The 12,100-nt window shown below is 51.2% G+C and overlaps 3 protein-coding genes across 7 annotated transcripts in view; all 3 read right to left on the reverse strand.

Moving 5' to 3' along the window:
* Positions 1 to 312: 312 nt before the first annotated feature.
* Positions 313 to 1,500, reverse strand: SPAAR (small regulatory polypeptide of amino acid response). Its single transcript, XM_027039431.2, has one exon. It carries the CDS (start codon positions 1,490 to 1,492, stop codon positions 1,265 to 1,267), a length of 228 nt encoding a protein of 75 aa, XP_026895232.1. The 5' UTR covers positions 1,493 to 1,500; the 3' UTR covers positions 313 to 1,264.
* A 175-nt stretch (positions 1,501 to 1,675) lies between these two features.
* TMEM8B (transmembrane protein 8B) overlaps positions 1,676 to 12,100 on the reverse strand; it is a 69,095-nt gene continuing 58,670 nt past the window's right edge. For 3 of the 5 annotated variants that reach the window (XR_003413967.2, XR_003413966.2, XR_003413964.2), the window contains exon 15: positions 1,676 to 1,810. The gene's annotated coding sequence lies outside the window, so the exon portion shown is untranslated. The remainder of the gene's footprint in view (positions 1,811 to 12,100) is intronic. The other 2 variants (XR_008291120.1, XR_003413965.2) reach the window with 1 other exon arrangement.
* Positions 1,677 to 7,334, reverse strand: HRCT1 (histidine rich carboxyl terminus 1). Its single transcript, XM_027039430.2, has 2 exons — positions 6,257 to 7,334; positions 1,677 to 1,810 (listed from the first exon to the last, which is right to left on the reverse strand). Exon 1 carries the CDS (start codon positions 6,670 to 6,672, stop codon positions 6,331 to 6,333), a length of 342 nt encoding a protein of 113 aa, XP_026895231.1. The 5' UTR covers positions 6,673 to 7,334; the 3' UTR covers positions 1,677 to 1,810; positions 6,257 to 6,330.

The raw sequence follows: 12,100 nt of genomic DNA on the forward strand, positions 1-12,100 counted from the left end.
GCTCCCCTGCTCCATCCCTCTCCACCAGCCTCTCCCCCTGGCCCCTTCCCCCTCTGCACCTCTACAGCCCCAAGCCTCTCTCTGAGAGCCCTTCCTGCGGCAGCCACAAGGCCAAGATGGCCTGTCTAGGTACCCGTAGAGGCCAGACCCCTGTCAGGGTCAGTTTTTCCCTCCTCAATAAGCAGGTCCTAGGAGAGGCATCCATTCAAGGCAGGATGGAGATGTATGAGCCAGGAGAGCCAGAAGTTTGCGTCCTTCAAACCATATTCTAAACCTGGCACAGCCTTCATTTCCTGCTACAGAGAAAACAGATTTTCTTTTAATGAAAACTGAACATGTCTTTATTTGTGATGAAAACAAGAGCTTTGTTACATGCTCTCAATGTAACACAACATTTTAACATATTTGGAATTATCTTGCAGCTCATAATTTTTCTATCATTCCTAAGTGATGGAAGTCACTTACATTCTCTGAGAATAGAAGTGACCTATAAGAATATAGTAAGAAAGTCTCAAAGTATGTTTCAAAGTCTTCTTTCTGGCGTTGCTGTTAAGAAAACATCTTGTACTTGCTGTGACTTTCTTTTTCCTCTTGATTCTTGACCTTGATTCTTTTCTGTTGATTCTTGAGACGTCAGGAAGGGGTATACATTTTCAATCATAAAATAAATCATGTGTTCCCAGGAAGCAGCCCTTTGGTTTCAGGATCTCAGGGCTGATTCAGGCAACTGGCAGGAGACAATTCTCGGCATCAGGTTCTTTGCAATGTGCACTTGCAAGTAACAAAACGACTCAATCAGAAGGGAGATAAAAACATAAAAATGTCTACTTGAGCTCGCTGCTTCTTCTGGTGGCAAGAGAACCAGTGTCCCAGGCATCCCGGGGTAACCTGAGTGAACCAGCACTCTGTTTACAATAAATTCCAGTGACATCTCAGTCCCCCATGTAAATCAGAAGAGCTGGCTCACCGTGCAATCTGACACTGCCCAGCAGTCACTCTTCAGGCCTCTCCTAAGCCCCATCCTGTGGGAAGGGTCCGGCTGAGCTCTCAGGGGTCCAAGCTGAATTCCGTCTGGTCCCACCGCTGCGGATCTCCCAGGCTGGAGGGCACAGCAAAGTGAGATGGGATGGGACGGGGAGCTTGCAGAATAGAGGCAGGGAAGGACAGGAATGCAGCATTGGAGGAGTAGGACACCGGGGAAGGCTCGCTGGGTGATGAGTGAATCTGACCCACCAGCAGAACAAATCCTGGGGACTGTCAGGCCTCACATGAAGGTCCAGAAGTCCCGGGCACCCACCACTGGTTGGGCATGGTGACCTGGCCCCGTGAAGAAAGAAGCCTCCTGGCAAAACGTGGCCACTGTAAAGCTGTGGCCTAGGCCCCCCTGAGGATCCTGGGTCCTTGAGTCACAGCTGAAGCAGCACAGAATGCAGGTGATGGCTACGGTGACCACAAACAGCACGGCCACCACTCCGATCACTGCTGTTTCCATGGCCCCACGTGGCAGATGACCGGCTGAGCCCTAGCTCCCCATTCAAAACAGGGTGCCCTTGGTGGTGGCAGGCACTCTGCCCTTCCAGGCGCTCTCCTTGTGGTCTCCTAAGCGGATGCTGGTCTGAGGCCCTGGGTCACGGCCCTTCTGGGCCATGGGGCACCCCGCATGGTGCTACTCAGACCTCGGTGGGTCTCTGTTATTGTTTTCTAAGCCTCTGGTCTGGATTCCAAGAACTGTGGTCAACTCCGCTGGCGACTTCTGGAAGAAGAGCTGTCCTGAAAGATGTGAGCACAAGACTTCCTGGACTTGGAGGGGCTGGAAAGAAGGAACAGAAGATTTTGCTCAGAGGGAACATTGCCAACCCTGCCCCCTGGTGACGCCTACAGATTTCAAGAGTCTGTCTTCTCAGACAAAAGACAAGATACTCCGCCTCCTGGGGACCCCGGATGAGCCTGGGCTCCGCCCCTAGAGGAACCTTGGGCCAGTCCTTGAATCAGCCTATCCGATGCCTCCTGAGCTCCTGGACCTGAGCAGGGGCAGGAACGCAGGTGGGGAGAAAGGCTCTGTGCCAGGTCGGGGCCGAGGCACTGCCAGGTCACCACAAGGGCCATGGGGCCTTTGGCAGGGGGCTGTAGTCCCTTTCACTTGGCATCCTTTTCTGCATGGGGTGGGAGAGCGCTATCTAGATAGGGCAGGATCCAAACCCCTTCAGTGATTCACTATGGGGCTCCTTCACCCTGTGGTTCCTGTTCCAGGAGAAGCCGTCTTCTGAATGGCCTCCCCGCTCCCCAACCCTCCTTGCTGCCTGCTCACACTCGGATGCTGTGAAAACTTACCCAGGGCTTCTCCAAGCGACAGAGCCGGCAGTGGTGCCATGGCCTCCTGACCTGGGGGCCACCCCAGGGGCCAGGCCACGGCACACTCATCCCTGGGCGCTGCAGCCTTGGTCCTGCTTGGGACAAGGCTCTGAGATGTCTGAGCAGCTCTGAGAACTTCCTGGATTCCTTCCTCCAATTGTAAGTGTGGGCCCAGGACCTGCACAGCTGCCTGCCCCCTCCGTGACTGCACTTACCCCACCCCCCCCCACATACCCACACCATTGCAGCCCGGCAAGGCAGGCTCTCCACTTAGCCCATCCGGGTGAGGGGCCAGCCGGGCCAGGCCACCCAGGAAGTCTGCCAGAAGGGCTGCCTCCTGACCCCCACCCGGTCCCGGCTCTTCCACAGCTAACCGCCTAAGACGACCCCACTTCCAGAAAGGAGGCTGGATTGCCGGTCCCACTTGACCCAAACTCTGAGAAACAGAGCAGTGAGGAACAATGCTTCCAGGTACCAGGCACAGGGTTTCTTGAGAGTTCTCCAAGGCCCCAGTGAATTTTCTTTAGTACCAGTTTTAGGAAGTTGCTAAGTGCAGGATGAGAGAGCAACTATTTGGACTAAATGAGGCCTGTCATATTCTCACTCTTCCCTTTTCCAGGATGAGCTCCAGGCTCTTCCTCTGCATGAACGGCATTGGGCAAGCCGGGCCCATGGCAAACCTGGACACCTCGGATTATTTGTGTTAAGTAGGGCAGCCAGAGCAGAAAGGAAACATGATGTGCCAGTCTGGGGCGCATGGTTTCAGACTGAATCACCAAAATCAACTCGCCAGTTCAGGAGACAGAGGGCACCAGAGGAATCCGGTTTCAAACTGAATTATTTGTTTCTTTGAATTCTCGTTTGCCTGGTCTTTGTGGACGCATGTAGTTGGAGGCCACCCGTTGTAGATGTGTGTTTTTCAGCATGTGTGTTTATTCCTGGAATAAAGGACAATTGCTCAGCCCTCTTGTCTTCTGCCTTGGATGGTTTCCTTATCTGTTTCTGAGATTGGGGCCCCTTCTCTGATTCGCCAGTAAATTAGGCCTTCTGATCCATTCTGACAACAGAAATTCAATAGTTGAACACAGGCTGTGTGGCACAATGAGAGGGCCCCAGGGATATTGTGAGGACAGGTCCAGTCTGCTATGAAGGCTCCTCAGGGTTGCATATGATGTCACACCCGCAGTCTGCAACATGGAATGACCAACACGGCATCTCAAGCCCAGGGCACAAGGAGCCATCCTTGATGAAGATGGACAGGGTGCAGATACTTTCACCACAATGCCCACTCAGTTCAGGGTCCTTGCCTTCAACTATCCCCCAACAGCCCTGTCCTGTGATTTAAGCGGCAGCGGCATTCTCAGGCGAGTTGGAAAGATCAAGACAGCCATACATGTTTACTACTGCTCAGAGACGTTTGTGCTAAGGGCTTTTTTCTGGGTATCTTCTCCTCTTCTTGTGACTATTGTAATCCTGTAATATACAGCCCCTGACCATGGACCCCAGACGCCGTGGGACTTCCCAAGATAACTACCATTTAGATACATATGTGTCGCCCACAGCCACCATCATCAACTGATCAGAAAAAGACACATCCCTTACTTTCCCTTACATTAGAAGGGGAAAGATGATGGCAGACATCCTAAAGCAAAGAGAATAGAGCTCTCCCAGAGACTCCAGGCCACATTTAGGAAAGGCAGGCCATCCGAGACTGACACAGGGCTACATAAAGAGATGAGGGAGGGAGAGGGGACGTCCAAGCCAGCAGGCCCACCCACGTCCATCTGTTAAATGTTTCCCACTTTTCAGGCTCCCAACACTGGGGATGGAGGGGGAGCACAAGCCCCCTCAGCAAGGGCCCCAGGAGCTCAGAGGCCTAATCCCCTCAGGGTCCTGCCATACTTGGTGTCCCTCAAGCCCCAAACTTCTGGCAGCGGTTATTCTGATCATATTTACTTTTCCAGAGAGCATGACGTTCTGAGAATTTTTCCTGAGCATCTGTTGTGTGGGCTGGTTCTGCACTGGGGGCAGGGAGCCCTCAAAGTTTCTTAGATGCATGAGGGCAGGGGCCCTTGAATCCTGCCATAAATCTCTGGGGGAAGAGACAGATGTATTCAGTGTTCCACCAGAAATATAAAAATAAATATGAATAACAAATTGGAAACCCATAGGAGGGAGCAACAAATTCTTCTTGGGCAAAGACACAGAGAGGGGAAAGTATGAGGTGTTTTCTGGGGCCAATGACCAGAGCAGTGTGGATAGGACAAAAGGAGCAAGGGACAGGGACCAGACCAGGGGCCTTTAATAACCAACCAGGAGGCAGGGACTTCACCCCTAGGGCTATAAGGAGTTTCCGCAGATCCTGCAGGCCACGGTGCAGAGATGCTTCAAAAAGGGCAGGGCTGGACATGGGCAGGAGTCCAGATTGTGGGGGGGGGGGGGAGGGGAGGACAAGCTAGGACAGACTCGGGAATGCTGGAGGGGAGGCAGATTTGAAGGACGCTGCAGAGATAAAATCAGCAGTACGTGGTGACCCGTGACCTACTTTCCCAGCCCAGAAACCTAGCACGGCTGTCAGTGTGGATTTGCCTCCCTCTCCCCCTTACACCTCCAACCCTCACAGAGAATCCACCAGGAACTAGAAAAGAAACAGGATGTTCTGTTCCAATGAGTCACCAGGCCCCTGACTTTCTGGCCCGTTCTCGAGCCCCTCCCCACCACCTCTCCTGGCCCCTAAGGCTCTCCTCTCTCTGCTTCCCACCCAAGCCCAGGCAAGGCCTCAGGACAAGATTTCCTTCCTCCCTGTGGAATTGTGCCAGCTATTCATGGGGTATTTAGAACATGCCTCCAGGCTTTGGCAAGAAGAGGTCTCTGCTATCGATCCATTTTACGGAAGAGGAAACTGAGATCCTGGGGAGACAAGCACTCTCCCAAGGCCACCCAGCACCACCTCCTCCAGTTTAAAGAACCTCCCAGCCCCTCTGCTATACACAGGCACCAGTGGGTCTGGGAGCTGGAGCCTCAAGGCTTGGATAAGAAACCCTGATCGAGTTATCAAGGAAACACTGAATTCAACACAGCTCACAGACTGGGGCTTCTGCAGGTCCCAGGGTTCAGTCTGCCCCGGAGATGCACTGGAAAGAGCACTGGAGAAAGAGCCCTTGGTGACCAGCTTGGGTGGCCTCACCCCTCTTCTCTGAGCCCCTGGACTGTCCCACAGAAGCCCAAAGCCCCCCTGGTACACAGAGAGCCCTCTCTAGGCAGGGCTGCGTGCAAACCCCACGTCCTCCGTCAGAGCTTAGGCCCCAAGCTTTTCTCTCCTACTGCCCTTGGAGCACCACAGGGCCTGCCCAGTTTCCCCCAGGGCACGGCCAGCCCTCAAGCAGCAGGCATAAGCTGCCAGTGCCAGGCACTCACTTCTCACCAGAGAAGGATGTTCCCAGGGCATTGCAGACACATGCCTGGCGGCTCGATCCTTCTCTCCCACTCGAGCTGTACGATCAAGAGCCTCTTCACAAAAGCTTCCTCGTAGTTTTTATTTTCTTGTATTAAGGCACCAGTGAATTGACCTTGCAGCCTCATACTGTCTTCTCCAAACACAAGGCATTGCTGTCCCCTCCCAGCTACGCCCCTGGCCAGGGCCTGAGTAAATCAGAGGACAGCACTTCAGAGAGCACGGTACATCTTCTGTGCATCCACATGCACTGGTGTCCCCTGGGAGTTACAGTCACAGGCAGGGTCCATCCCCAAAGGACCATCTCTGCTCTCACCTTGTTACCTTCCAGTGTGTGCAGGGCCACCCCTGTATTCCTCGCTTCTCTCCTTATAGTACCCTGGGGCGGGGGGGGGGGGTATTATGCAAAAGAAGCCAAGCAGGACCCAGGGCACAGTGCTCAGTGTTTACCACAGAGAGGCGCCCTTCTGCACAGGAGAATGGGGGTCCACAGGAGGGCAGGCAGTGGCTGCCATTCACAGGCGTCAGTGGTGGCCTCGGTGGGCATGGAGGTGGGCTTGGTGGTGGGCTTGGTGGTAGAGGTGTCGGTGGAGGCGATGGTGATGGAGGCCCACGTGGTGCGTGTGAGACACGTGGCCAGGATGACGGAAACAGTGAGCGTGTCCCGGGTGGCCCCGGCCCGGGAGGAGCCAAGGTTGGGCCCACCGGACTCGGTTTCTCCTCGCGGCCGGGCGGTTCCTCTCCACGTCATGGTCCCGCTGTCCGTGGTACAGGCAGGTGGCCAGCAGCAGCACCAACAGCAGAAGAGCCACGGCAATGCCTGTGATCAAGCCCGCGAGGGTCGTGCTTCCCAGGAGGCCTAGCATCTGGAAGCTAGACAGTCCTTCCTCTCGGCAGCTCCCTGCTGCTGCCTCCCCTTCGGCGGCCTCTACTCAGCCCTCACACTCACTGGACTTTGTTGCCTCAGCTCCTGCGGGCTGGAGAGCAGCCAGGGAATGTGGGTGCAGCCTCTTTGGGCTGGAGCTGCCTGCCAAGTAAGAGGCCAGGCGACTGTTAACTCTGGGGAGGTCCATGGGGAGGCTGGGTGGGGACAGAGGAACTGTCAGGAGGGGCTGTGGAAGGAAGAACCCTGAGGCTGAAGACAAGAGGTCCCGGCGCCCCCATCCCTGTCACCTGGCCAAACGACCAAACCGGCCCCTTCCCCTCCCTGGCCTCCACTCCCTCCTCTTTTAGACAGGACAGCATAGCAAGTAAGAACATAGGTTCTGGAACAACACAACGCACTAGTTCTATGACTATACACAAGTTACTTGACCTCTTTGTGCCTCCGTTTCCTCATCTGTAAAATGGCTAATAAGAGTAACTTTCTGGGGCACCTGAGCAGCTCGGTCGGTTGAGGCTCTTGCCTTTGGCCCAGGTCATGATCCCAGGGTCATGGGATTGAGCCCCGAGTCAGGCTCTGTGCTGAGTGTGGAGTCTGTTTGAGATTCTCTCTCCCTCTGCCCCTCTCTCCTGCTTATGTTCTCTCGCACTCTCTCTCTCTCTCTCTAATTAAAAAAGAAAAAAAAAGAAAAAAAGAGTACCTTCCCCCATACATATGGTTTTCTAAGGATTTGAGCAGTTAAGATTATAAAGCACTTAAACCAGTCCCTGACACATGTTTGCCATCAATATTGCAGTGGAGTTTGGGCTGGGGAGACCTCAGGATTTGAGCACCTCTGGCTGTCTGTCCTGCTGCCGGAGTCCTCCAGGACAGGGGCGGGCCCTGTGCAATGAATTGTCCTGTACTTCCAGAGCTCAGTGAGGCACTGCGGGCAGATTCATCATTGAGACAGCCAGACGCCGTCTCTGGGTCCTCGGTGCCCACTCTGGGAGTTACCCGTGCTGCAGGAGGCAGGGAGGGGGCTACTGAGCTCAGAGAGGCCAGGCGCCATCCCAGCCTCCTGGTTCCCTATTCAACAGTCTTGGCTGGCCATAAATGGCAGGCTTCTGGCTCCGTCCCATACCTTCTGAGCAGCAGAAGTGACATACCATTCCTTACTGGTGGAGAATTTACAGAGCAGGCCGGACCTGAACAGCCGCAGACTCCCCTACCCCTCCTGGTCCCAAATCCCCTCTGTTCATCCTAAACAAGTACTGTCCATTTGGCTCACGTGCTTCAGGGCTGGGCACCCGCTATCTCCCTGGGGAGCCCTTCCTGCTGTGGGTTTGTCAAGCTGTCCTCAAAGCTCCTTTTCACATGCGGCTCTCTGTCTCACTCTATGAGACCACAGATGTCCAGGGACCCTCCACAGTGAGCGCCCCACAGTTTCTATCCTTCCCTGCTGTGTGCTCATCTCTCTACCACCTGGAGGAGTGTTTTCAGCAGCCAGCCTCTGTGTGACCTTACGCAAGCCCGTCCCCTGACCCAGCCTGGTTCCTCTTCTGGAAAAGTTCCAAGGCAAAAGGTGACCTCCGGGGACTTTTCCTCTCAGACCTCAATGAGATGAGCTCTCTCAGGGAGGCCTCAAACCCTTAGTGAAAACCCTCTCTGGATGAAAACGTCAAACATTCCCTTCAACCAAATTGGGCTCAGGGGGCAGCAGGTCTAATGAGTCCTGGGGCTTTTGCCCTCAGACTGAAAGCCAATTCAACTTTTAATGATGCTGGAGTGAGAGCTCCTTCCTATGGCTTCCAGGGCCCTGGGGGCCCAGTTGCCTTCCCTCGGGGCCTATTAAGGAAGGAAGTCTGCTGGAAGGAGGAGGAGGAAGACAACAGAACTTTCTCCTTCTCGAAGGAGATTCCCACTCCACACCAGCCACGGATGGGGCAGGACCCTGCAAACTGCAGACATGCAGAGCTTCAGTCAGCACAAAGCACTCTTGGAATCACCCAGACCCAGCCCTCACTGAGAGTTAGAGAAATTGAGGCCAGAGAAGGGAAGGGACTTGCTTAAGTTTTCCCAGCTTTGTGGGCTATTCTGTACAGCAGGTAATCAAGACAGCACTATTCCTAGAGTGAGGGGGGCATCCAGAGTGAGAGTCTGAGATCAGCTGGTGATCTTCTACAGAGATAACCGGGAAAGGGCTGTACAGATGTGAATGAATCTGAACTCCCCACCTCTCTATCTCTGTCTCTCTTTCTCTCTCTCCCTCCCTCCCTCCCTCACTCTCTCACACACACACACGTGACATTTGTTTTCTTAAGTGCAGGGTCACTTCCCATCTGGACAGAAGATAGGATCCCAGAGTGGGTGTTTGATTAGATGCTTTGAGCACTTGGGGGAAGGTATAGAGACCACAGTCCTCTGGGACTGCAGAAGTGACTGAGACCTTCTTGGAGTCCCAACTGAACACAAGGGTTTGCAGGGCTGATGACTTTAGAGGAACGTGTGACTGTGTCAGAAAAGCTCTTGTGTAGCACTGTGGTTGTATTTCTCTCATGGGGTTTGGTCTTCTGCACCCCGCACAAGCTACCTTCCTAGCTGAGGGACTGGAGTTTCAGACTATGCAGCTGAAAGATCAGCCTTTTGGAGTTCCCATCATTTAGCTTCATGCCCATTCTTTCCAGAGTGCACAGATTTATGCATTCACTCACATATCTGTGCACCCTTGTAAATTGCTCTGTAGGTAAACTCATGCACCGAGAATTGTGTGTGTACACATACTCAGGCACATATTCATGCACATATGCATGAGTGCATACAAGTTCCATACAAGCTCACAAACTCCTGCGTGTACTAGATACAAGTGGTTCTTGGCTGTCCCAAGAGAGCAACCATTGTTTTCAGCGCTTGGTAGCACCACCTAGTGGTGAAACTGTAAAAAATCAGTTTTGTATTCTGATCTTTGTTTATAGATCATAATTTGAATCCATTTACTTAACTCCTCTCTGTTCCAGATTCTGGTCTGGAAATTTTAAGGAATTTCCACAGTTCCATAGTACAAATGAAACCATATTGATGGAGGCACTGACTAAGGAAGGGTGTCTCTGGGAGGTAATGAAGGGTATGCCCCAGCAGAGCCTCCCCTAAGACCTATGATAGACAGCCAAGACTAGGAATGAGGGTGAGGTGGGCACTGGCAAAAAACAAGTTGAGTGACTTTAGGTATTGCACGGGTGGCTGCTCTCAGAAGAAAGGCCAAGACTCAGCTCATCTTTTGTTCTGCACAAAAAGCAGGGATATTGGCCAGCACGTTCCTAACTTGGCTTGCTCATGCCAGTTAGAGAAGGGAGATACTCCTCTGCCTAACCGTGGGTGGCCTTAGTAAATATTGAAAAGAAGTTGCCAAGAACAGCAGCAAACCTCTCTCCTCTTCTCAGGAGCTCTCCCTGCCCTAATCATGGCCAAGTAGACCACCCCCAACCGCAATCTAAAAAACTAAATCATAAACAACCAGGCTCTTTTTTCTTCTTTCTCCATTTGCCTTACACCAACATGCTTGAAAATAAGCTACAGAATTTTTATAGAACTATTTCAATTACAATACCAAACAAACATCAGTCTAGGTCCCTCTTTAAAGCAAGCAAATGGGTCACCTGGGTGACTCAGTCAGTCAAGCATCCGACTCTTGATTTTGGCTCAGGTCATGATCTCACAGTTTGTGGGGATCAAGCCCTATGTCTCACTAATAGTGCAGAGCCTGCTTGGGATTCTCTCTCTTCCTTTCTCTCTGCCCCTGCCCCACTCACATGTATGCACACTCTCTCTCTCTCAAAATAAATAAACTTTAAAAATAAATGAATAAATAAAGTGAGCAAATAGAGAAAAATTGCTAGATATATAAAAAAAGATACCAAGTATTGTACCTTATTACCAAGGTTACTAGAATCTAAAAAACGGAGAAATAGTAAAATCCCAAAATGTATATTCTAAATAATATTCAAAAGTCAATCCATACATAAACTTGGGAAAATACTCAAAGCAGGAAATTTACTCTCAGATTAAAAATCAAATCAGGAAAGATTGCTTTGAGAACCATCCTCATAAGTCTCGGGGGGAAAAAAGGAATAAAGAGAGAAAGAGAGGGAAGAAATGGCCAGGAAATCAAATAAGCTTATATAGCAGACATTCTAGAAGTAGAGAACAGAGCCCATGGAGAAATGATCATTAAAGAAATAAAGAAGGGCACCTGGGTGGCTCAGTTGGTTAAGCATCCAACTCTTGATTTTGGCTCAGGTCATGTTGTCACAGTTCATGAGTATGAGCCCTGCGTCGAACTCTGTGCTGACAGTGCAGAGCCTTCTTGGGATTCTCTCTCTCTCCCTCTCTCTCCGTCCCTCCCCCCATCCCCTCTCAAGATAAATAAACTTAAAAAAAACTTCCCTGAGCTGAAGAATTCCATCTTTAGATGAAAAGTCACCCTGAGTACTAGGCAGACTATTTGAAGAAGCCAGAGCAAGCCATCTAGGTACACCCAGGTGAAATTTTGACATTAAAAATGTGATGTAAAAAATATATATAAAGGAACTCAAATGTTACAGTCATTATGTAAATAGTCTGGCAGTTTCTTACAAAACTAAACACATGCTACCATATGATCCAGCAATCACACCTCTTGGTATTAACACAAAGTAATTTAAAACTTATGTTCACACAAAACCTGCATACAGATGTTTATAGCAGCTTTATTCTTTTTTTGTGTATATTTATTTTCGAGAGAGAGCACAAGCAGGTGGAGGGGCAGAGAGAGAGATGGAGACACAGAATCTGAAGGCGGCTGCAGGCTCTGGGACAGCTCAGAGCCCGACACAGGACTCAAACCCACAAACTATAAGATCATGATCTGATCCGAAGTTGGATGCTTGGCTGACTGAGCCACCCAGGCACCCCAGCAACTTTATTCTTAATTGCCAAAACTTAGAAGCAACCAAGATGTCCTTCAGTAGGTGAATGGATAAATAAACTAAGGTACATTGAAACAGTGGACTATTATTCAGCACTAAGAAGAAATAAGCTATCAAGCCATTAAAAGACACGGAGGAAATCTTAAATGCATTTTGGTAAGAGAAAGAAGACAATCTGAAAAGGCTACATACTGTATGATTCCAACTATATGATATTCTGGAAAAGGCCAAACTATGGAGACAAAAGAATCAGTGGCTGCCGCGGCTAGAGAGGAGAGAGGAATGAATAGGCGGAGCACAGAGGCAACAGTGCCATTGCCAGTGTTTAGGGCAGTGAAACTATTTCGCAGGCACTATCCTGGTGGGTACATGTCATTATACATCAGGAAAGCCCTTACAATGTACAACACCAAGAGTTAACCCTAATGTAGACTATGTACTTCGGGTGACTCTGATATATGGATGCAG

Source organism: Acinonyx jubatus, chromosome D4 (assembly GCF_027475565.1).
Source record: "Acinonyx jubatus isolate Ajub_Pintada_27869175 chromosome D4, VMU_Ajub_asm_v1.0, whole genome shotgun sequence".
NCBI lineage: Eukaryota > Metazoa > Chordata > Mammalia > Carnivora > Felidae > Acinonyx > Acinonyx jubatus.

Bases quoted from the DNA above. Each gene is read 5' to 3' on its own strand.
- SPAAR (XM_027039431.2), bottom strand. From the start codon at position 1,492: ATGGAAACAGCAGTGATCGGAGTGGTGGCCGTGCTGTTTGTGGTCACC.
- HRCT1 (XM_027039430.2), bottom strand. From the start codon at position 6,672: ATGCTAGGCCTCCTGGGAAGCACGACCCTCGCGGGCTTGATCACAGGC.